The following is a 24,289-nucleotide window of genomic DNA, read 5'->3' as shown; positions in this document are numbered from 1 at the left end:
AATAAACAGTAAAATCGGTGAAGATATAATACGGATGTTACATAATTTATCTCAAATAGACAGCAAAATAATTCTAAAAATTCTCAGTTGTCCCAAACTGGAATCGGTCACTTTCAGAATATGGTTTAGCATCTCTTCAAAATCATGCAAGACATAATACAGATGTTACATAATTTATCTTGCCGATGTCGCTTCTGTAGTGACTGATGCACTGCATTGGCAATAAAGGCAGTTAGTCCATATCAAAGGACTAATATGAGAGCAGTATACATGAACAAAGAAATAAATGAGATGTCTTACTTTTGGCAATCAACAATCAAGTGAGCAAAGAAATACTGACAAGATATATATTGACCAGCTAGCAAAAAAAGATCAAATGGACAGCAACATCATATCCATATGCACCAAACAGATCACAACTATATGGTAAAAACTTAAAACACATGCATTGATCCAGGCACATAAAATTGGAGTCTTTGCTTAGTTATCAAACAGCATCGACATGATGAGAGGCATCAACAACCATAGTTAAAAGGAAGAATAGTTAACAAGTTGCAGTAGTTATAGAACTTTGTTTTATTATCATCAACAACCAGAATAAGAAATGGACCTTTTGATGTGAGCTAGTTGAACCATCAGCTTCAGGTTACTAGATGAACAAGGCAGGTTCATGTGAGCTAGATGAACATGCGAGTCCCAGTAGGGGTACCATGAAAACCAAGGTTGTACATCAAAACTACATGCTAGCAACGGGCATATTAAATAGAAGCAGAATTTGAGTACCTGACTTATTCCATTTCAGCTCTCAGCCACATAAGAGCAGTCTCTGGTCTGGCACTCATGAAAATCTCTCGGTTCTCGGGGATCTTGAAGACCCGGAAAGCCTTGACTTCTTCCTCAGGTGTGATGTCCATTGTTTTCAGCAGATCGATGCAGTTTTTGATAGAGTACTCATCCACAACCCTTGGCTTATTCCTCTCATCCTCCACCTGCTTCGCCCTTATTTCCAAGTACTTCTCCCTCATTGCAGCCACATCACCATTCGCCCCCCTCCGTCTCTTTGGTTCTTTCTCTTCTCCATTTCTTGAGGGTGCAGTAGCCAAATTTGGTTGAGTTTGTTGGGGCTCCACAACAATGTTTTCTTGCACGTACACCTCCTCAACGTCTTCATAAATCTGCACCCTTTCTCCTCCAAGATTCTCACCATCAACTGATGTTTCTCCTTGATTCTCGCCAGCTCCTCCAAGATTCTCGAGATGTGGTTGGGTTGAGCAATGTGATGACTCGATAGAGGTGAAGTTATATGTCCCTTCAGCAGTTTGGCCTACAAGTTAAAGTGACAATCAAATATAAGATTTCAAACTAAAAGAGTAAACAAACATAAAACAATGACATGAGTATATGAATGAGCTCAAATTCTTCAACAACTACAATGTCTAGTAATGTCAGATATTAACATAGCTCTCAGCTTACCAAAAAAGAACAGTTTGTAGCACAGATCTATTGACCAAGCAATAATAATCTACAGTAATATGAATAAGGAGAAGATTAAAACAAGAGGATTAATCTACCTTGTCCTTCATGATGCTGCCCAATTCAGGGTCTTGCGGCAGCTGTGAGGCGACGAAGCTAGCCTCTAGAAAATGAAGACAAAATGCAGATTTAGCTATATTTTCGTTATGTACAGACTGCACTATGTGTATTTAGATAATCAAGAACAAGAATCAAGAAAAGATGATGATCACACCATGAAGAGAACAATTTATATAATATACCAATGATCATACCAAAAGTATCTTTTGTTCAGACATCAAAACAATTTAGAAGTATGTGCTCTGCTGCTAACAGAGATTAGGTTCATATACTATACTTTGGGACGAACATCATACTGTACTATCAGCAGCAAGCAGCAAAAACAACATGCATTTTTGTTCCTTCGGATTAGTTAGTCCTTCTTTATACCAAGAAATAGACTAACGATTATACTAATTATGTCGAGAAAAATAAAATAAACTGATGATAGTCTAGGAAAGTGCACTGGCTTTGCGTACAAGTCCAATCATGCAAATCGAGATGATGACCCTAGTGACCATCCTCTTCCTCTCTCTCGACCTGTCATCTGTCTGTCTAACCACAAAATTAACACTGAAGCTGGAGTACTACCCACAAATCACAGCAGACATATACAAACAAATTACTGACACCAAATTGTACTGCTGACTCCAATACAATTTACTAACAACGACATATCAGAATAGGTAATCTAGCTGACCTTCCTTTCTCATTTTTACCTATCTAAATAACAATTGATGGTAGTTCCTAGGAAACCCCAAGAAAGTCTCGACTTTGACGACCACATTCTGGAAGACAGATTAAGATACGGCTAGGTTTTCATGGAGGGGGCGAATCAGTGCTGCTAGAGAGAAAGACAGTGGGATGGGGAGGGGGAGGAGGAGGGAGAGCGAGAACCAACCAGAGATCTCCTCTCCTACAGCAACCACTCCAGACCTAGGGTTCCGGCGGCGGCAAGGGGGTGGCGGGGGAGATGGGACAATCGGAGGCAGGGTTCCGTCGGGCTTCGTGGCGGCTCGTCGAAGCAGGAGGGCGCCCTCCTCCTCCAGGCAGGTTGCGCCGCCGCTGTCCACTAGTCCCCGCCGCCTCTGCTTCTGTCGCCTCGCTCGGGAGAGATGAGAGACGAGCGCCTCGCTCGGGGATTCCTTCCACGGGGTGCTGGTCGATGATTTTTTCCGCGTGGGTTTGGGGAGGTTTGGGCCGGGGAAATACCACACGGGGCTTAACCGAACGAAAGAAAACTGGGTGGGCCGGGTTTATTCCCCGGCGAGGGTAATCCCTGCAGACCCGCGTGGATTGGACCCAAAACCTCGCGAGGTTGGGCGTAACCGAACGCAGCCTTAAGAAGTGGCAGGGAATGGATTGTCGTGCTGCTAAAGCCGTTTAGATCCTTACATAGCAGCTGGAGCGAGTCCAGATGCGGCAGAGCTCCCTCTGCAATTACCAGCCTAGTCATGACGTCCACCATGATACACAAGCTTTGCAGGATTTTGAATGCACCTTGTCTGATGATGAGCTTGTCCATTTGAGTGGCAATCAGCTTCAGGTGCTCCAAGCCACGCACTTTGCTCAGGGCATCAAGAATGTGGTCGCCCATGTTATGAGCAGAGAATGACAGGCACAGTTTAGTGACAAGATATAGATCGGTAACAAACAGAGGCAGTTGGCTGCAAATGTTGTTTCCTTGTTTCCTTGTAGCATATGTTGTTTCCTTTCGTTTTTATAAGGCGTTTCAGACAGCTGGTTTTGAACTGTTTAGTACACTGTCTGAACTCTGAACTTGCTAAAATGTCTTATATAAGTGAACAGAGGGAGTAGTAGAGTTTGTCCTTCTCCAGGGAGAAACACAACAAGTCTTGAGGCCACCTGGCGTTGAAGTTCAGTGAGAGCGAATGAGCTTTGTTCAGATTGGTGCTTCTCTCAATGAACACCTTGATGGTTGTTGAGAGACAACTTACGTTGACGCTTACATCGGGGGTGGACTCGCACCATATTTTCACCTTTCTCAGGTGCTCCATATGATCGATGACCTGTGGCATTTTCTGGTCCTCGCCCACAACAAATCCTGCCACAGTCTCCATTTTGCTCTTGTTTCTCAACCAAGTCTGTAGCTTAAGCATTCTCCGGTGTCGTACACCTTCTTGGAGCTTGAACTTCCCAAATAGATGAACTAAACATGGCAGCTTCATGACTTCTGTGGGCAGAATCTCTATATTTGTTCTTCTTACATCCAGTGTCTCCAACAATTTGAGCTTCTAGATCTCCTTTGGAAGCGTTGTGACTGTAATAGCACCCCCTAGGCTTAGGTACCTGATCAACAATAAGTTGTTGCATATATCCTTGAGATGTCTATCCCCCATCTTATCTTTGCGTTCTTCAAGATCCAAAACTCGCATCCGTTTATACTTGGAGAAGTCCAACATAGAACTGTGTGCCTTACCAAAGATTGTCAGAGACCGGACAAGACGTAGATCCTTTGGATTCATTTTGGCCTTTGCAGCAGTTTTATGTTGCAGAGAAAGCCAACGAATATTACTCTTGGGTTGGGGATCCTTATCACATAACAAGGTGACAAAGTTCTCACACATGGACTTGTGCAGGATGAACTCGAGCATCATGCCATGAGTTTGACATTTCTTCACCTCTACGCTGTTGCTTCTACTACTGGCACCCATAGGCTGAATGATACTCCGGTCAACCAGTTCATCGAAATTTTCAACAGCGACACAGAGGGTATTGCGTCTATTGTCTTGTTTGATGAACCCTTCAGCCAACCATCTCCTTATCAGGATTCCTCTCCTGATTGGATGGCCACTTGGGTAAATACCCAGATATAGCAAGCAGGTCTTGACATCTTGGCTACCAAGGCTGCCATAGCTACGGATGAGCACACGATTCATACTTGCTAAGGTATCCTCTGTCTCCAGATGTTAACCAAGGTTTTCACACAGATTTGCCCACTTTCTCGGGTGACCTCTACTTTGCAAGAATTGGGCAGTAGTAACAAGAGCTAGGGGTAGACCATCACATTTCATTAGTGCTTGTGAATGAAGTGCCGAGCTGTGTATGATCACTAAGTGGTGGTGAATCTTCTTCCAGGGAAGCATTTAGGAAGAACAATTGTCTTGAATGTCCTTCGGCAAGAGTTCTCATCACGTATGCATGACCTTGAGTAGAGCTGCAGGCATTTGCCACGGACTGAATCGCGGACGTCACCATAACTCTTCTGCTTACCCCGGGAACTACAGGGAAGGCGTCTTTTATGTCATGCCAAAATACTGCCCGTATGTTGTCGATTACAATCAAGAACCTATAAACGAGTAAACGATAAAAGAGAATTAGAACACAATACAGTCGCTGTTGGAATTAACCACGATGAAGAGTTCTAGTGCAGATTGGACAGGAGCAACTCACCACGTACTATACTAGGATCAGAACTTGTAACCGTGTAGGTTTGCTTGTATTTGATCCTAGCTGCTATGTATACATAGGTATACCGCACCCCTGTAATATTTAACCAGATTAATCAAAAGCAATAAAGTTACATGATATTGTCCACGACAACAATAGCATTCAGTGGCGACAAACAACTGAAAAATAAAGCTAGTCTGGCTATGCATCTCCAATCCTGGACGTGTTTGCCAGCTCTGCACTGGCCCCAGAGCAGCTTCTACGAGGCGCGCGGCCTCATGCTCCAGCATCTCCTGTTCCTCTCCTACCTGCACATAAACGGGTCATCTACTTAAAAGAAGCTAAACCTTTAACACAACTTATCCACATTCGAATTTTCTTAATCAACCCCATACTCAACCTGAGATGAGAGCAGCTCCCGAAAATCCTTAGAATAGAAAATTACTGGCTTTCATTCCCCAGTCAAAGGCTAATTAGAAAAGTATACGTACCAGCTTCTATATCATTAATTACCTGAATAGATTTATTTACCTCAGAGAAATAAATTTCACTCCAAACTTCGCCTTAGTTTTACTGGCTACGGCTAATTCAACCAATCCTTTTGCTAACAGTAGGAATCAGAACAATATGTTTCAAGTTACTACTAGCAGTTCTTTTTTGCATCGATCTATACATACTTTGTAAAGCAAAAGAAGCAAGGAAGAAGGGAAAAGAAAAGGCGGGCAGTGCAACGGCAATGTTTGCAAGCAAGGAACCATGCAGGGAGGGACACTTTACTTTGGTGAAAGGATAGCAATGCAGTTAGCTCTCAGCAGCACCATTGGCCATTCCGCCCATCTATCTACCATGGCATTGCTTTCGTCTCCTGAGAGCTGAGCTCTGCTGCCACCGGCGTGAGTCAAATCATCTTCGAATTCCATTTTCCATCCAACAAGGGGATATCTACAAGGTGACGCATCTCTTCACCACACATTCCTCTATGTGCATAGGCATACATAATGAAATTGCTTCTGTTTTCCGGGAGCAATGTCAGATCAGCTACATTTGTGGTGAGGAGAGTAATTTCTTCTGCAGGAGATGTGCCCGGCCGTCATGATTTTTTTCTGCTGCTGGTACTAGCAGCAGTAGCTGCTACTAATTCCTTTCAAGAAGATCAAAATGGCTGTTACATATATGTTGGTTAGTACCTCTCTCCTTGCTGGACCTCTTTTTAATCCGGTATCAGTTAATTAACCATAGTGCAAATGACATCCTTCCTTCCACGAGTTTCCTGGCCCATGTTGGGATTTTGACCTCAGGATCGATCACATTAAATCACACACGCACAAAAAACTGATAGCCAAGGGCCTTTGCTGTGCCCTATTTTCTTGTCTCTATTTCCTTTCTGTTTTCTCCACGGTATTTTCTCTCGGTACAATAAAACTACAGCCAACCCATTCTCAGGGTTCATTTTCTATTTAAACTTATGGACTGGATGCATCTTTACTAAACTCACCTTATAATAGACACTGCATCATTCACTGTCCCAATTTATTCATGTCAAAAATTGTAGCTATTGAAAATATGGTAGCAATATATGTACAGAAGAAGTCATATCTAACAACTGTCCGTTACTTCAGAGGGTACACTGTTTTGATGAAGCCCCCAGAAAGCTGCTTGATCTTATGTTGAGTTTAGAGTCACATAACAAAGCTAAATCATTCTTCTTGGCTGGGTGGCTCGGTCGTGGTGTTGGAGCCTCTGCTGTTTTTAGAGCCACCGCCAAACTCCTGAAATCCAGAAGAAGTGCTCCTAACATGAGAGAGCAGTTTGGCAAAATTATCCACGTAGACTGCTCTCTCTGGAAAAATAGAAGAACTATGCAGAGGGCAATCCCGGAGGAATTGAACCTTGGCCATTTAATTACTGATGGCCCATTGGACAGGAAGATGAGAAGATGCGCAACAACCAGCTGGCACTGCTACAAAAGGTTGCGAGTTTGACGAAGGGGATAGCCGACCTCTTGGTTTTACCAGGGTTTTAGTTAGCCTTGGAGCGAGCTGAGAGCGTGCGTCCCATTTTTGAGCTGGCGTCATTAAGTTGGAGCCTTTTTTTTTTTGGTTCTGGTCATTCATCTGGTGGAAAATCACTGGGAGAAGAATGAGAATGAGAATGTAACTACAAGGGTTTCTGAATTAGTTTGTTGTTTATGCTAGTTGATCAAATGCAATTTTTTTTATTCTGTGTTGTGTTGCTGATATTATTTGGGGTCCCCTTTGATTGGAGAGATGGTGACCCAGAGAAAATTTATTTTCTTAATCCGCGCGAGGGAGGGGGGGGGGGAGCCTTCCCTTCCTTTTGTGTGTTGGTTCCTTTTAGTAAAAGATATCAGTTAACTTTTGCCGTGTTGTTGTGCTGTAATAATCTGGGTTACCAGGTTGTTGATGTGACTTGCTTTTACCCGTGTGATAAAAAGTGTAAGATTCTTCTTAACATTTCTGTTGGACCTGCCTAGAATGATCCATGTTAGTCTGTGGAGTTGTTAACTTGAAGTAGGAAATGGGAAAAAGAAGAGAGATGTATAATATGTATGCGGAATTTCACCTGCTTACGCTTATACCCCTTATATTATGGGACGGAGAGAGTACCTACCAAATACTATCCCCGCCGTACAAAAAACGTCTTACATTATGAGACGAAGTAGTATAATGTAGTGTTTGTTTGAGGATATATCAGTCGTCTATAAAATAACCTCCGATTTTGACTAGTAACAGACAAACAAACGGTCACACTTATTTAATTTTTATTACAACATAATAATAGAACCTACTCTACTACTCCCTCCGCCACATAATAATATAAGAGCATTGTTTGCACAACACTAGTGTAAAAAACACTCTAATATTATGGGACGAGAGAGTGTGATAAAAGTAGCAAAGTGTGTTGGGTTCCTCCCTGCCTCCTTGGATTATTATTAAGTTTCCACGGTCCACGGTGCAACTGTACTCACTGCATGCTTACTTGGAAAGAAATAAGAAGAAGTAACACTGGGAGGCAATATTACAGACAGATAATATAAATTGGACGGGCAAAGAAGGCGTCCAATTTATCTTGTGGCTATCCTCCTGTTACGTTGCCACGACATTTTCCTCCTGGTGTGGTCGGTCAAATCAACCATTTGCATGCCGGGCCGGGGATACAAGAAAGCTTTTCAAGGGAGGAAGAAAGAAGAATAGCCGCCATATATATGTATGTATGTATGTATATAGTTTGAAGACGATTGCGATGATGAAATAACCTTCAGTGATTAATTAACCTGCAAATTAAGAAAGAAATGTATTAGTGTAGTGCTCCGTCTGTTGTTGGTAAAAGAAAGAAAAAAAAAGATCCAACAAGCGGATTGATTACGAGTTTGGAGCAAGTCTTGAGGACAGGATTACCTTGCTCGGTCGCACCGCTGCTGCTGCTTCCAGGATCTCCTCCTCCTCCTGCTCCTCCTTGATGTCAGCGCCCGTCCCGCACTGCTGCTGCCAGAAACATCCTGTGCGCCCTTCTTCTCCTTACGCTTCATCCCACTGCTGCCGAACAGGGAAACCTGCCCTACCAACCTCTCGTTCTCAGGAAAGATCTCACCCTTGCGGCCAGAGACATGAAAAATGATCTGGTTGCGATGCTCCTGGGCTTCTTTCCTCACCACGTCAATCATGGCGCTCATGCACGGGCTGCCCTCCGCTGCTCCTCCATACCATTCCTCGTTGCATCTAAATTCGACCCACTAGAGGCACCGGAGGTGTTTGATACCCAGTTGAGGGTCCTTATTTGCAGGTGGAGGTGGGCCACCGTAGAACGGGAACTCCAAGCGGAGATACCCCAGGAAGGTATCGCTTCACCGTTGATGGCTATCGGCTCTCTTGGGATGGCTTCAAACCTTAGCGTGAGATAATCCAGCCAAGGCATCTCCTGCAGAATCTCGAGATCCCGCTCCTCCAGTTTGCGAATCCTGATATCCAGGTAGGCAAGGTCATTGAAGTGATCCTTGATCCACCGTGGAATTCCAATGTGTTTTCTGCCAACGATTAGGCCCCCGCTATCAGTGGCCCGATTAACCCGCTTTTCGGAAAAATCAGGGGCCCGATTAACCAGTCGAAAGGACAAGATCTCCCCGGCTAACTCAGACACAAGATCACTCTTGTTCCAGGCTTGGCGGACGCACTCGGGCACTCCCTCCAACTTTGAGAACTGGCTAGCTTCCCAGGGCAGTGCCAGTGCAACGATGGTATCGTCTAATTTCAAAATCTTCAGCTTCTTCAGCCCTTCGATTTCCCTTGGTATCTTCGCCACCCGTGTATCATCCAAGAGCAGCCGCTTCAAATTCTGCAGTTTCCCCATCTCACGAGGCAGCTGTGTGAGACCAAAGTTGCCACTCAGGCCCAAGGACTCTAAATGCTGCAGGTCCCCGATTTCACTGGGTAACCTTGTGATCCATGCCGAACCCACCTCCAGTGCTTTCAAATGCTGCAACTTCCCAATCTCCGGAGGCAGCTCTCTGAGCTTGGTGTACTGCAGGTTCAGATTCTCCAAATTCTGGAGGTTCCCGATCTCATGTGGCAGCTCCTTGATCCTGGTGCTAAAGCCCAGGTCCAGAGTCTCTAAATGCTGCAGATCCCCTATCTCCCTTGGCAGCTCTGCCAGCTTAAGGTTGTGACTCACGTCCAGAGTCTTCAATTGCTGCAGGTCCCCAATCTCACAAGGTAACTCTGTGATCCATGTGAATCTTACCTGAAAAGTCTCCAGATGCTGCAGCCTCGCTATTTCCGGTGGTATCACTGATTCCTGTCCCTTCTAAGCCGAATAGGTGCCTCACACGGAGCAGTCCACCACATATATCCTTCACATGTTGATTTCCAAGGGCCTCGAATTCAAAATATTTCCAACCAGGCTTTTTGAATTCAAGCTGATGGTGGTGATATTGAAGATCCAACACCCGCACACATTCCAACTTCTCAAAAGGGACATATCTCTTAGCCCGCAATACACATGTCTGAAAGTGTATACAAAAAATTTCAATTTTTTTTATGAAGTGGAAATTTGTATTTTCAAAATGAGCTCCGTGGAGCTCGGCCTCCAAAAGCCCTCACCCTATTTTCATGTGCTTATACATTATCTTGTAGCTGGAATACACCAAGCTGAAGTTATTTTTAAGAAGGTCAAAATAAAATATCTACTTATGTTGATGAGTTGTTGTTCTTCCTATTCCGGCTTTCTGCTTCTAAATTAGGATTATTTTACCCAATGCTTGTGTATAATAAATCTGAAGCCTTTTCTTTGCTTCATCTAAGCTGTTATTTTCTTCCTTTTCTAATAATATATAGAAATAATAGTTTTTCAATTATTTTATCAAATTAACTTGAATATTCTAACTTTTTTGTAAATGTATCCCTAGATATTAAAAATGAGTCTAAAAATCTATACTTAATCATAAGTGAATGAACGTGAGATTTGGTTATCTGACTATATCTCAAACAGAAAATGTGCCAAAAAGTTAAAATAGTTACTGCTGCATCGTATTTAATTTTTGTCTGTGAGCCTAGAGTTCGGATCTTTAATTACATCAGATTGATAACTACCTGGAGTGAAAATTTGAAGGAAATATAGATGGAACAGTATTTTTTATTCTCAAATTCTATTGTTACATGGCCGGCTTCATATAGAATTCGACTTCTTATTTGCCAAAATCCACAGATTTTTTATTAGATTTTGTTCAAAGTTCAAAGAACTTGACCGAATTAGTTTTTCAAATCACCTTTTCTTAAACAGAAATTGGAAATCCTGGCCCTCATAGGACATTTCAAAAAACATTAACTAAATTGAAGACCTTTTATAAATTTGCGCACCTTTTGTCCTCTAGGAAATTTGATATGGCGTGGATTATATCTTCCTCTGTCCTTGCTTGGGCGCCAGCAAGTGGTTCAGCTCCTAGTTGGTGGAGGATACTTGTGAGAACCTCCTTCATATTAGGAGCTGGAGTGACGGACACAAAAGCCCGGGACTCGAAATGATTTTGAATGTCCTCATGCTCATACACAAGGCTGGCAAGGGTTGTTTTCCCCACACCGGCCATCCCAACAATGGATGCCATTTTGAGATGAGGCTGCACCATTCTGATCTCGTCTACTCCTAGCAGGTATTTGATGAGGTCATCCCTCCATCCGTCCATACCAATGATCTCTGACGCATCCTTGCGGACAAATGGAGCTCGAGGAGGAGGCTGTTTGCTGGGGGCTCTGTATGTGGCGTTCTTTCTTGAGAATAAGCTGGAGATGGGTTGAGCAGACTTGTTCTTCTCCCACTTCCACTTTCTGCGGCACTGGCCTGACACCTCGTCTACTGTTCTCCTGAAATCTTGGAAGGGGCTTGCTTTGATCTTGATCTGTACCATCAGGTGCTTATTTCTGCGGCTGGGCTCCATGGTGAGGATGAAGTCGTCGATGGCGTCTTGTATATCATCGGCGAGATCCAGCGCTTCCTTCTTCAGGACCTTGGATTCCGCATCAAGAATCTCCTTCTCCCATACCGCCCAAAGGATGGAGTGCACAGACTTGAGCTTGGATTTGATGAACTTGACGTCCTTGCGAGTCCGGTGCCGAAGTTTGTAGTCGCCGCCCAGCAGAGCACCCAGCTTGGCTACGACGGGCCCCAAGGCCCCCGTGGCTGCGGTCACGGGAGCTCCCTCCATGGCTCAGCTAGGCAGTATGCACTGGAGCTGAAGGAACGGGCCTAGCTACGGCTCCTTCTTGGCCTGCTGTGTGTGTGTGTGTGTGTGTCTAAGATCGGGAGCCGGCGCTGGTCCGGCGGCCGCCCTTGCGAGAATTGTGTCTATCTGCGTGGAACGTGGAGATGGACTCCAGCCATGAGATAAAAGGGTTCTTTGTCTTGAAAGCGGACAGAGAAGAATGGTCGTTATATATAGTGCCACGTGCTATCTTAAACATTTAGGATTTAGCACCAAACTGACAAACCAGCAGGGGTGGTTGCTTAACATCTTCTTCTTCTTTTCCTTTTCCTTTTGAAAAAGCAAGGACAAGGAACATGATGCTTTCATTTCCTTGAGTAAAAGGAACAAGACTATTCTTTTCTCCTTAGCAGGAGCATACTCCAAGAATAGAGTGCCGGTCGGCAGGTGGATGTCAGGGTGGACACGGTCCGGGCCGGTCCGGTCCCTGACCGAGCCGACGTTCGGACCGGCCGGCGGCGGACCGACCCGGACCGGACCGAAGCACGTCGCGGTCCCCTTTTCCAGCACCGGACCGGACACCCAAAAGCTCGGTCTAGACCGACGGACCGAGCAACTGCCATCGGCGGCGAGGTGGTGACCATGGCGCCAGCGAGAGAGACGGCTCGGGGCTCTAATCAGAAGGGGGAGCAGAGGGGAAGGGGTGGTGGCTCACCTAAACTCAATGGAGGCGTCGGGGAGGCCTGGGAAGAAGCAGCGAAGGCGACACAATCGACGACGAAGGACGGCGGCCGGAGTCGGGGAAGGAGGATGATGGCGACGGCTGTCGAGCGAATCCGGCCGATTCGTTGGGTGGGGAAGGAGATCTCATGATGGCGGAGCTGCTGGACATGGTGCTTAGTTGCGGGGAGGCCGGTGGCCGTGTCGGCGAGGAGCTATGCGCTGGACGGCGGCGGCGGCGGCGCTGGTGCGTACGTGCATGTCTTTTTTCTTTGAGCGAACCGTCCCCTGATGTGTAATGCGTTAGTGCGTGCGTGCTAGGTCAAAAACTCGACCCTAGAGGCTAGGATGGGCTGGGCCTTATACATACTATTCAGAAAATGAAAACAAAAAAAAGAGTTTCGGTCCGACCGAGCGGACCGAGCCAAAACAGGACCGGGCCGGATGCTTATCGGGCCTAATTCCACAGCCCGGACCGGCCGATTTTTTTAGCGGGCCGAGACCGTACGGTCCTATCCTTCGCGGGTCACGAGCAGGCCGCGAAGACCGCTCGTCACGTCCAGGCTGAGGTGGATGCTCGATCTTACTTGCCAAGAAAGGGGTTTCCCCCCGCTTTGTATAAAAGCATAGTTTTAAATAGCCGGCTATAGCTCCGCTATAGTCCACTATAGCCTTTTCGGCAGGGTGCCGCTAAATGGTCGCCTTCACAAATAGCCCGCTATAGTCCGCTTTAACCCGCTATAGCTGATTTGGAGGCTTGCCGCTATTTTCCATAGCCTGCTATTTAAAACATTGATACAAAGCAACAACACCGATACAACCAACCATAGATGCTGGGGCGGAAGCAGTACAAGCACGCCCAAAAGAAATGAAAGAGAAAATACAAAAGGAAAAAATGCCGACAACGGCGGATCAACGAAAACGAAGATGACTCGCAACCGCTACGCCCGCCGGAGAATTCCACCATGCTCCTAGCACTCTGGAACGCCGCATGCCAAGCAACACCTTGAAAAAGGAACACGACGACAACGACGCTGCTACCCAGACATGTCCTAGGGTTTCCCCCGGTACGCGAAGGGCCGTGGGGGAAGGGGTATATCCGACACCCTTTAAGAAGGCACGGCGGCGCCCACGGGCGTCACCGTGTCGGTGCCGGACAAACCGACAAGGATTTCTCCCAACCGGCAATCACCCATTACCCCGGACGATCCATTGCGCTCCACCATACTTGTCGTCCACCAATATGCACCACCACGGTCTTGCAGTCACCATTGCAGTCTCACAGTGGCAAGCGAAGCGAGACCGGCGGGATCAAGAGGAAGCAGCCGGAAACGAGGAGCGGCAGGGACAACAGCCATGCGGGGGGGGGGGGGGGGACAACCTCCACCACCCTCGGCGGTAACCGACCGGGCGCAACTCAGGAGCAAACCAGGCACCCCCGCCCGGTCAAGCCCGAAACAGGCTCGTGAAGCTCTTGCCATCCCCAGCCCGAGCCACACATCCGTCCGTTGGAGACGATGCCGGAAAGCCCACGCCAGGCGCACCCAGATCCAGATGGGCCCAAAAGGGCCGAAATCTGGGCCAGAAGGGCGCCGCCTCCAGCCATCGTGCCGCCCTGCAGCCAAGCAGCCACACCACTGTCACCTCGCCACCCGAAGCTGCGCCGCCCGCGAAGACGCGCTGCCGCCGGCCTGGGTGCACTACCGTAAGCCGCCGTCACCTGAGATGTAGCGCCGCGCGGGCGGGGGTGGGGTGGAGGATGGAGGGGAGGTCGCCTCTGCCGGCACCACGCTAGCAAGGCCCGGTGGCCTACGCCAGCGGCGGCGGGAGGGGATTAGGAGGTGGGGGAGACTCTGGGAGGAGGAGGGAAGGGGAGCCCCGGTCGCCTGGCTCCGGGAGGCGACGCAGGGGTCGGCCTTCTCGATCTTACTTGGAAAACCAGCAAAGCTACTTGGTTCTTTTCCAAAAGAATCACCCTTCCTTTTCTTCATTTTCTTTTGATTTGAAAGAGCCCTCCTTCCCTCGTCAAATAGGAGAATGCTATCCTTCTGAGCGTTCTCATTCTTAATTTGGTACAAACTCACAGAGGTGAGGGGATTTGTGTCTTCCATCATCTAGAAAGAAATGTGTTGCCTGATAAATAATGACCAAATGATGCTATTGAAAAATGATAGTTGTACCCTGCACACGTTTCCTCGAATAACTCAAAAACACGCCGCTGTTTCCTTTTTGCTTTGTGTCGTTGGAGCGACATACTCTCCAAGAATGCTACCAGATGCTTTCCTTCCTTCTCAGACGACCAAAGTTCAACTTCATGCAGCAAGCAAAGCAGCAGCTCGCCAACTTTACTTGTGTCCACCACCATCCTCGGTTCCCCGTCCTTCCATCTGTCTGCTATATCCTCCGCCCCGGAGCCACCGCGTTGTCCATAGATCTCTGCCTCTGACGCCTTCAACGGCGGCCATCCTGACCACAGGCTGCTAAATCCTACTCCGCGGCCATCCAGGCAACTGACTGCTAAAGCTTACTTGGTGACCAGCATCGCAGGTGCCCATATCTGCTCCTGTCCCTTCTTGTTTCTCTCTGTATTTTATTTTTTGAGGGGAGAGAGATTGAATTAATCAGGAACATATGTAGCCTTTTGTTTGCTGGCCAAGTTGCCAAGAAAACTAGAAACTGTGTAATATCTAGAATTTCCTCAACATTAATTTCAAAACTTTTTTTAAATGCATTAATTTCAAAACTTAGAAGATGTACTGGATGCCTAAAAAAGGACATGTTATCTAGCATCTATCATCTATCAGTGAGTAAATTTCCACCACAAGGAGAGTACCAATTGCGATATTTCCATCTGTCTATTTCTTATTTCCCTGCAACCATCCACATATCAGAAGTCAGAACCACCACTCCACAACAATAGGAGGAACATGAACACACCTTATTAACGTTGATTAATTGTCATCAAGAGCCATTCCACTCTACACATTTTTTTAATAACCAATAAGTGTGGATATGCCGAGATTAAAAAAAGTTGATATAGCAAAGAATTCCATGATATAACAGTGTTAGCCTCATGTGAGATGACAGGATTTTTCTATTTTTGCCAGCAGCCTCGATTTTTTTTTTTTGAAAAGGGGGCTTCCCCGGCCTCTGCATCAGAACGATGCATACGGCCAAGTAATCATAAAAAGCAGCTAACTGGGACAAATACACCATATCCAAGTAACTGGAAAGTCCATCTTTTGCCCCTCGCCCAAGTCTTAACGGGTCTGAAAATAGTGGGTATATGCAACACACTGTTGAGCTATATGTGCAGGTACATTAACGGACATATATATAACTGAAGTACTTATCTAAGATAGTACACAGATAGCTTGTAATGGGGCATACTATCTCACTGAGAGTAGAAAAACCTTACCTTTTTTCAAGGAACCTACAAATCAGGAAACGATTAGCTAATTTAGCATAATTCAGCAGCATCACCTGCTAACTTCAATATGATTTATTACACACGTTGTTAATTTAATGGGATGAAGGAAAGGGTATGTGAAAACAACATAACACACAAGGGCAACTGTTCATAAAGCATTACTGTAATTGCTAGATTGTATCTATAAGGCACGAACCATCCCTTTGGTACCATTGCCTATGATAATATTTTTCAAAATTCATCTAAGAAAAGATGCTACTGCATAAGTGCATGACACATATGCACGCTAGCTAGGCAATAATCTGCAGGACTCTTCTTCAACAAAATCCATGTCAATGCACAAGTGCATGGCCTCAACTGGATAAGAAATGGAAACATGCACACAAAAGAAAGAGATATAAACAACATAACTGATACAAAAAGTAAATCTGAGATTGGTAATGGGCAATGGTCAAATTCTATTTGAGAATTTGGATGCCTATTTTCTTGTCCTCCTGGATGAGACCCTTGAGACCATCATTACCAAGTATAACCGATGATATATGTATGTTGAAATTATACACCATAACTCTATATGATCAAGAGTATGATATACATATGACCAAATCTGCGGTGCATCCTCTTTTATTTCATAGGAAACAATCGTCAATGAATAACAGCCAGTCCACAATCTCATCTATACCTATAAAATGGCCATAACTAAGGAAACAATCTGTCAGGTGTCTCGGTTAAGATGAAGTTAAATTAAGCATAGGTATAGAGATTATGTAGGGAGTTTATGGTTAATCACTGTATACCAATCTAAATGGGCAGTACAAAATTAGAATTAAAAAATCGAGGGAAAAGGACATCCCTGAAATCACACATTTCATACCAAGCAAATGTAATAATGAAGACACGCAATGGATGGGAAATCAAGGATACCATTCTGGAATTTTCCTCCTTACAGATTTATTTTGTGGACATGCAAAAGGATTTTTATTCGCATCCATTTAACAAAACAATTCTTCGTGTTTCTTATAAAGTTGTCGTTCTTTTATGCTAGAGGCTGAGTAAACAAAGTAGAAACCAAAATGTAATTCGACAAATTTATCATTGCACATCTAACATTAACTGGATGAACATAGCTAACTTTGTTGGTAACGGCATTATGACGTTAATATTATCTTCAACTAATAGGAAACAACAAACTGCAATGTTTTACTGGGCATGAACGCATATAACAGATAGAGTATGTTGAAATTAGAGGCCCTCCTCCCACCCTAGGTGCCCCCGCGTCGCCCCGCGGGTGACTCGAGCGGCGACCGCGTCGCCGCTCGGCTAGCCACCCTTCGCCACCCCCCCCCCCCCCGCCGCCAGGGCAATGTCCCTGGTGGTTATCGGCGGCGGCGGGTGCTCGCGCCTCGCCTAGGCCCAGCGCCTGCTCCCTTTCCCCTCGGTCGCGGCTCGCGTCCCGGCGTCCATCCTACGCCGCCGCCGGCGGGATCCGGCTTGCCCGCATCCTCGTCGCACCTCATCCCGGTTCGCGGGGTGCTGCTGCCGGCGTGCGGCGGCGCCTGCCAAACCCCCTGCTCTGGGTACGCCGCTGGCGGTATCCCTCCCGGATGCTGCTCCTCCGGTGGCTGGCGGCTACGTCGGGTAGCCCTCGTACCGGATCTAGTGCGTGCTGGCACTCTGCTGCCTTCCGATGCAGACCCGCTGCTCAGCCATGGTTGCTCCTGCCTTTCTGCAGAGCACCCAAGGTGGTTGTCTGGAGCGGCCGGTGGTGCATGCCAGTGCCCCGCTGCGTGGGCTGGCTGGTGGCTGGCCCTTGGCTCTGGCAAGTTCGATTTGGGGGCTTGGCGTGGCATGGTGTGGGGTAACCGGTGGCCCTCTTGATGTGAAAGAGGTGTATTTCCATCACCGTCTGGTGGTTGATTCCCTTGCCGGCGTGCTGCTGATGGTGGTGCAAGGATGCGAGCACTTGGATGCCAGGGTGGCAGCCCTGGAAGGTGGACTGCACGTTTGGCTTTGCGGCAGGCGGCGTTGCAATGGTGGTGGCTTCTCTCTATGGCTGTGTGGATGGCGTGGAGTGGGGCGGCGGGTGATCCTGATGATGGCGGTGCTTCGGCAGTGACATCTGATCGCGATGTGGAGGCTTGATTTGGTGTTGGCGGGCTTGTTGACTATGACACCTCGATGTGGCGTGGGTGAGGCTTCGGGTGAAAGCTCAGCGCTTCGGCGCCGGCGAAATGATGCCTGTGGGTGTCGTGTCCCTCTTGGGGGCGTCGTCGAGATCCCTTTTTCCTGCACCAGGGCTCCAGGTGAAAATTTTAGACCGTTCCTTCGGTCTCGACGGAAGCGGCGCATTGCGTCGTCACCCCCTGGGGGTGTCGTCGTGGAGCTCAGGTTCTATCCTTTCGTGGCACGTCGTCATCGGTGGGCAAGCTTGGATCCCGGCTAGAAGTTCCTTCGCCTCTAGTGGTGGGGTGGTCTCGCTGCATCCTATCTTTTATACATGACTTCATTGGCATCGTTCTCGGTCCTTGGTGTCTGCTGGCAGGATCGGCACTCCACGGCCCGGAGTGAGAGGGCAGGGGGCTCTCTCTAGCGACAACTTGGTGTGTGCATTTCAATGGATGTCCGGTGGTTTCTTCTGGAGGCGTGCGGTTCCTGGTCTAGTCAGCAGTCTGGAGTGCTTCTTGGTGGGGTGTGGCTACTCCTATTTGTATGTTTATCTTTGATGATCTGCTTTGTAAGAGGGTTCCCTCGTCACTTTGAATCGGTTCGGTCGTATTGCTTTATATATAAAGCTGGGTGAAAGCCTTTTTCGGTATAACAAATAGAAAATGTAGTAGTTGTATATTAGCACCTTTAATGCATGTGGGCCAGTATCAAACAACTATTGATAGTAAGAGATCCCTTAGAATTCATGGCATAGGCATCATGGGTGTGAACAACCTTTATAGGTGATAGAATTGCACTGCAGTTGGGACAACCTGGTTGATCAGTATACAAACAAGGCAATTAACAGAATAAATTCGATGATAACAACTACTAAGCAAAAAAAAGAGATTATTATATCCTCAACTCATCTTTACAAAGTGATATTGGGTAAGGTTCATTCAGTCATGTGTACATTATGAAGAACTGCAAACTGAATATATTGGTTGGAATATGAAGACCTTTCTTGCTTTCACATACATGGAAACTATCTCAATTTTCATTATATTCAGCCTGTAGATTGCACTATGGTACTTCCCACTTCCCACACCATTGCAGCCAAGTGACGACTGCAGGGCCTCTTCTCAACGCCCTTGCTGTCAGTTATCGCCCTTCCCACCAACACAGGGCGGACGGCGATGCCAATGGATGGCTAGGTGAGACGCCAGGAGTAGTGGGGATGGCCTAGAGAGAGGCGAGAGTAGGACGACTAGACAGATTCAGGTTCAGCAAAGTTTAGCACGCGACTAAGGGGCGCTGGATCGTGAGCTACACGGGACTGAGCTTTTGCAAATAGAGCATTGGCTCAGTGCCTTGGGCATGCAGTTGTGCAGCCTGAGTGCCTGACCACCCGGGTTCAGTTCCCAGAAGTGACGGCTGATGCACGCGGGGGGAGGGGGGGTTCTCCCATTTTATTGAGGACCAAGCTTGGTGCATGCTGAGACCACCCATTAAGATAAAAATCTTGATACTCATCAAAAATATTCTTGAGGATCAGGCTTGATGAGTGGTGAGACTACACATCAAGATAATCCAAGTGCTCATAATAAAATGGCTGTATGCATCTCTAGTTGGTTCAAAGGCCGGGAGAATTGAAATTCTCTCCCAATTTTATGGTTGTGTGCATCATATGATGCAGAGGCCGGGGTCATCCCCTTTCCGAAGAGAAAACCGGGCTGAGCTTCATGTGATGTCCGCAGTGTGGCTATCTCTGATTATGAACATCTGACGGTCGTCTTTCCTTAGTTTGACAAATTAACAGCCGGATGTGTTTGTTTTATTGTAGAATTTTCTTTATTTACCTTCGCATTGTTCTTTTAATATATAATAGATAGATAGGTACATTGTTTCATGTTCTGCCTATATATCTAGGTCTAGCCTTTTTCAAGATTATTTTGTCACCACCACTGATGACGTCCTTTACGATATTTTTCCTTTAATAGATCAACAACTGCTGAGATAGCAGTGGAGGTGAACTGTCTTTGGACTTGCAACAGGAGGCGACAGATTGTGGTAGTGAAGAGCACACAAAAGAAGGAGATGGAGTTTGTAGTGGGTGCTTCAGAAGCCACCATGAGGTCTCTCCTAGGCAAGTTGGGCAGCCTCCTTGCCCAAGAGTACACTCTGATCCGTGGCGTCCGCGGTGACATCCAATACATCAGTGATGAGCTCGCCAGCATGCAGGCTTTTCTTGGCGACCTCGGCTCTGCCCTGGACAACCACGATCGCCGGCTCAAGAACTGGATGAAGCAGATCCGTGACATGGCATATGACATGGAAGACTGCATCGATGACTTTGCTCATCGCCTCCCTCGGGACTCCCTCAGCGAGGTAAGATGTTCCTTCCTGGTGATGGCAGTCTACGAGGTGTGGACATTCAGGCCTCGCCGCGACATTGCTTCCAAGATTGCCGAGCTCAAGGTCCGAGCACAATACATTGCTGAGCGGCGCAACAGATATGGAGTGGACAACCCAAACACAAGAACAAGCTCCCAAGCCGGAGCAACCCATGCTATTACGTATGGCATTGCTGAGCATTTGCCAGCGAGCCGTCAGCTCATCCGCACAGAGGACCCCGTGGGAGTGAAGATGGACATGGAGAAGCTCCGAGGTTGGCTAACCAAACATGATAAAGGCTCTCATCTATTCCCTCCGTCCCATAATATAAGAATGTTTTTCAAACTGTTTTAGATTGAAAAACGTTCTTATATTATGGAACAGAGGGAGTAGCCGTTGTGTCCTTGATTGGATTTGGTGGTGTGGGAAAGACCACCATTGCCATGGCACTGTACCGAGATTTCAGGAATGAATTTGATTGCCGGGCGTCAGTCACGGTGTCTCAGAACTTCGATGAAGATGAAATCCTCCGGGATGTTCTTGGGCAAATCAAACCAGCAAACAGTCAAATTAAGCCAAAGGAGGAGGGGCAGGAGGGCAACAACATAGGGAAGTTGAAGAAGAAAAACCTACTGGTAGACATGAAAAGCTCAGTGAAGCAAGTTGTGCCACTGCTCTCTGGTCACATGCCGCAAAGCAATGATGGCAGCATGCAGAGTAAGATAGAAACAATGAATCGTGACCAACTTATCGAAGAACTCAAGAAACGCCTTCTTGGAAGGAGGTACCTAAAAATCATTTCTTTTGTTTTTTTTCTAAATTACGTGTAGTAACGACTGTGCATATATGCATCAAGTGTCTGAATTGTAGTAAACCGGTGATAAAATTGTGTTGTTTACCACAGCAATTTCATTCTGAAGTTTGTACAATGGTCACTGAAAAATGTAGCTAGTGGAGCCTTGATAATTAAAGACCAAAAGATTAATAGTTAAAGTTGCACATGGAAGTTTCAACAAAGAAGTTGCACAAGGAATATTTGTGCAAATTTAATAACTGACCTCCAACTAGTTACAAATAGAAAATTTTGTACGACTATAAATATATATATATAAGTAAAATTTTCTAAAACGTACTAAAACTGGACCTACAATCTAGAAGCAAAAAATATGAATACTTATGGGGTTACTCTTGGACTGTTCAGAGGATTTCTTTTTTTCCAGTGGCATGAATTTAAATAAGCTAGCACATTTCATCTCACTTGTACTTTGTTACCTTTTTCTTGGCAGGTATCTCCTGTTGATTGATGATATATGGTCCGTAGAAACATGGGAGACCATTAGAAATTGGTTACCACATGATAATACAAATGGTAGTAGAGTAATAGTAACTACAAGATTTCAAGCTGTTGGTGCAGCGTGCTCAGAAAGAGATGGAACTGATTATGTCCATACAGTTCATGTTCTCAGTGACGCCGACTCCAAAAGCCTATTTCATCAGAGTATTTCTGACTCCCCAAGCAGGAAAGAAGGTGAAAGAATGGACACAAGATCTCAAGTTGTTGGTACTGGGTCCTCCAAAGGAGATGGAACTGATCATTTGCCTTCAGCGGATGTTCCTAGTTTTTCTAATCCACAAAGCAGGAAGGTTGGGGAGAAAGAAGAGGTCCATGAGGATATATGGAAATACTGTGGGGGGCTGCCATTGGCCATAGTCACCATGGCTGGCCTTGTTGCCTGCAACCCCAAAAAAAAGAGTGATCATTGGAGTAAAGTTTGCAAGTCATTATTTCCGGAGCAGGTGGCTCCCCTTACATTGGAGGGGGTCACAAGGATACTTGATTATTGCTACAATGATTTGCCAGCAGATCTCAAGACCTGCTCATTGTACTTGAGCATATTCCCCAAGGGCTCAAAAATTAGTAAGAAGCGTCTGACCCGGAGGTGGATATCAGAATGTTTTGTTTCTGAGAAGGAAGGGCTGAGTGCAGAGGAAGTCGCAGAAACATACTTCAATCATCTTGTAAGAAGGAAGATAATACGTCCTGTGGATCACAGCAGCAATGGAAAGGTCAAATCATTTAAAGTTCATGACATGATCCTTGAATATATCGTGTCCAAGTCAAGCGAAGAGAATTTTATTACTGTTGTTGGTGGACATTGGCTGATGCCAACTCCTAGCAACAAAGTCCGTCGACTTTCCATGCAAAGCAGTGGTTCCAAGCATGGGAATTCAACAAAAGGCATGAACTTGTCTCAAGTGCGGTCACTGACAGTGTTTGGAAGCCAGAACCGACGACTCCCTTTCAAGTCGTTCAACAATGGAATAATACAAGTGCTGGATCTTGAGGGTTGGAAGGGTCTTACAAATAAACATCTAATTGACATATGTAAAATGCTTGTACTGAAGTATTTGAGCCTCCGACGAACAGAGGTTTCTGAGATTCCCCCAAAGATTGAGAAGCTCCAGTATCTAGAAACTCTTGATATAAGGGAGACAAATGTCGAGGTGCTGCCCAAGGGTTTTGGACAGCTCAAACAGCTACGTAGCATGCTTGGAGGGAACAAAAACACAAGGAAGGCATTGAAGTTACCACACGAGAAGAATAAGGAGCCGATGAAAGCACTTTGTATACTATCAGGGATTGAGATCGATGAGGACTCATCAGCTGTAGCAAGCCTTCATCAGCTGACTGGGCTAAGGAAGCTTGCCATTTACAAGCTCAGTAAACGGGAGGGCGGTCAGACCTTCACACAATTACGCTCCGCCATCGAGTACCTCTGCAGCTGTGGTCTACAGACTCTTACAATCAATCCACCTTCGTACATATATCCTACAGTACGTGTTTGATTGAGATTTCTGTACCTTATATTTAACTAAATAGTAGTCACATGGTTCAGTTGGTGTATGTAGGTCTGTTGCCCAAAGTGCTGGAGTTTTAGGGAGGTGGATTGCCTTCAAATGCATGCAGCATTTTGGAACTCCAATTTTGTAGGTGTTTGATTGTCTTAGTGAAGCAAAGAAGAAACCCCTGTTTTCTATATCAATGCTCGAAGATTTCTTCTTTGCGACCATACTGTAGCAAACTACGTCATGTTTCGTGTTTGGAAACAGCCATTTTTTGTGTTTGGACATTGGCAACAAAGTCATGCATTTTATCATAGGAATTCTCGAATGCATATAAGTTTAATACTACCAGTGACAGTTTTTGACAATTGGCTGTATACATCCAAAATGTAAGGTTACAGAGAGGTCAGGAGAGTAGATCCTACAGAGTCATTTATCACAGAAAAGGATCCTAATCTGAAGAACAAACCATGAGCAGGGGGGAGAAAACAGGGCACCTCATCTAGTCATCTTGGCCAACAGAGCGAAAGAATGATGCAAAGTGTCAATATGATGTGCAGCCAAGAAATAGAGTAGTTACTACCACTGCATGCATACCAGTTCTTACTTCACCTCTTCTAATGTCAGTTTGTCAAGCTTGTCGATGCTTGAGCAGACCGTTCTGAACTTCTCAGGAGGCTCACCGCAGAACTCCAGCATGAGTGCATGACATCAAGCAACTTTCTGTGATTTAGTTTTATCATACGTGCCAATATCTAGCCTATCCAGCAATTCTGTCAGAATTCCATTGGCACATATACTCCAGCAATGTCAAAGTCACAGTGGTAGAATTCTCGGTATCTTCCCTTTGATGGGTTATATCTCTCCTGTATAGTTTTGCTATCTGGTACCTCCTCAGTGCACTTATGCCATTCATGGCAAGATACCGGGCGAATGGAATGGTGAGATCATACCGCAGAGAGCAAAGCTCAGGCAGCCTGCACGTTACTTGATGGTAAGATTTCAAAGTTCAACATGTAGGAATTTATATAATGCAGTAAAGGACTGACAGAGTTGCTGAA

General features: G+C 45.9%; 1 protein-coding gene, 1 long non-coding RNA gene and 2 pseudogenes across 2 annotated transcripts; 2 read left to right on the top strand and 2 right to left on the bottom strand.

Annotated features, from left to right (window-relative positions):
* Window positions 1-240: 240 nt before the first annotated feature.
* LOC123150055 (uncharacterized) lies at window positions 241-4,725 on the bottom strand (annotated as a pseudogene).
* A 1,088-nt stretch (window positions 4,726-5,813) lies between these two features.
* LOC123148368 (uncharacterized) lies at window positions 5,814-7,179 on the top strand. Its single transcript, XR_006473774.1, has 3 exons — window positions 5,814-5,932; window positions 6,017-6,162; window positions 6,603-7,179. It is a non-coding gene; the product is annotated as an uncharacterized lncRNA (long non-coding RNA).
* A 522-nt stretch (window positions 7,180-7,701) lies between these two features.
* LOC123150054 (disease resistance protein PIK5-NP-like) lies at window positions 7,702-12,698 on the bottom strand (annotated as a pseudogene).
* A 7,296-nt stretch (window positions 12,699-19,994) lies between these two features.
* LOC123148367 (disease resistance protein Pik-2-like) lies at window positions 19,995-23,354 on the top strand. The gene is made up of 3 exons (XM_044567759.1): window positions 19,995-20,691; window positions 20,775-21,168; window positions 21,671-23,354. The coding sequence occupies exons 1-3, from the start codon at window positions 20,088-20,090 to the stop codon at window positions 23,229-23,231; spliced, it is 2,559 nt and encodes an 852-aa protein (XP_044423694.1). The 5' UTR covers window positions 19,995-20,087; the 3' UTR covers window positions 23,232-23,354.
* Window positions 23,355-24,289: the final 935 nt, after the last annotated feature.

The sequence above is a fragment of the Triticum aestivum genome, chromosome 7A (assembly GCF_018294505.1).
Source record: "Triticum aestivum cultivar Chinese Spring chromosome 7A, IWGSC CS RefSeq v2.1, whole genome shotgun sequence".
NCBI lineage: Eukaryota > Viridiplantae > Streptophyta > Magnoliopsida > Poales > Poaceae > Triticum > Triticum aestivum.
Note: the sequence above shows the minus strand (reverse complement) of the source record. Positions and strands in the feature narration are given on the sequence as shown.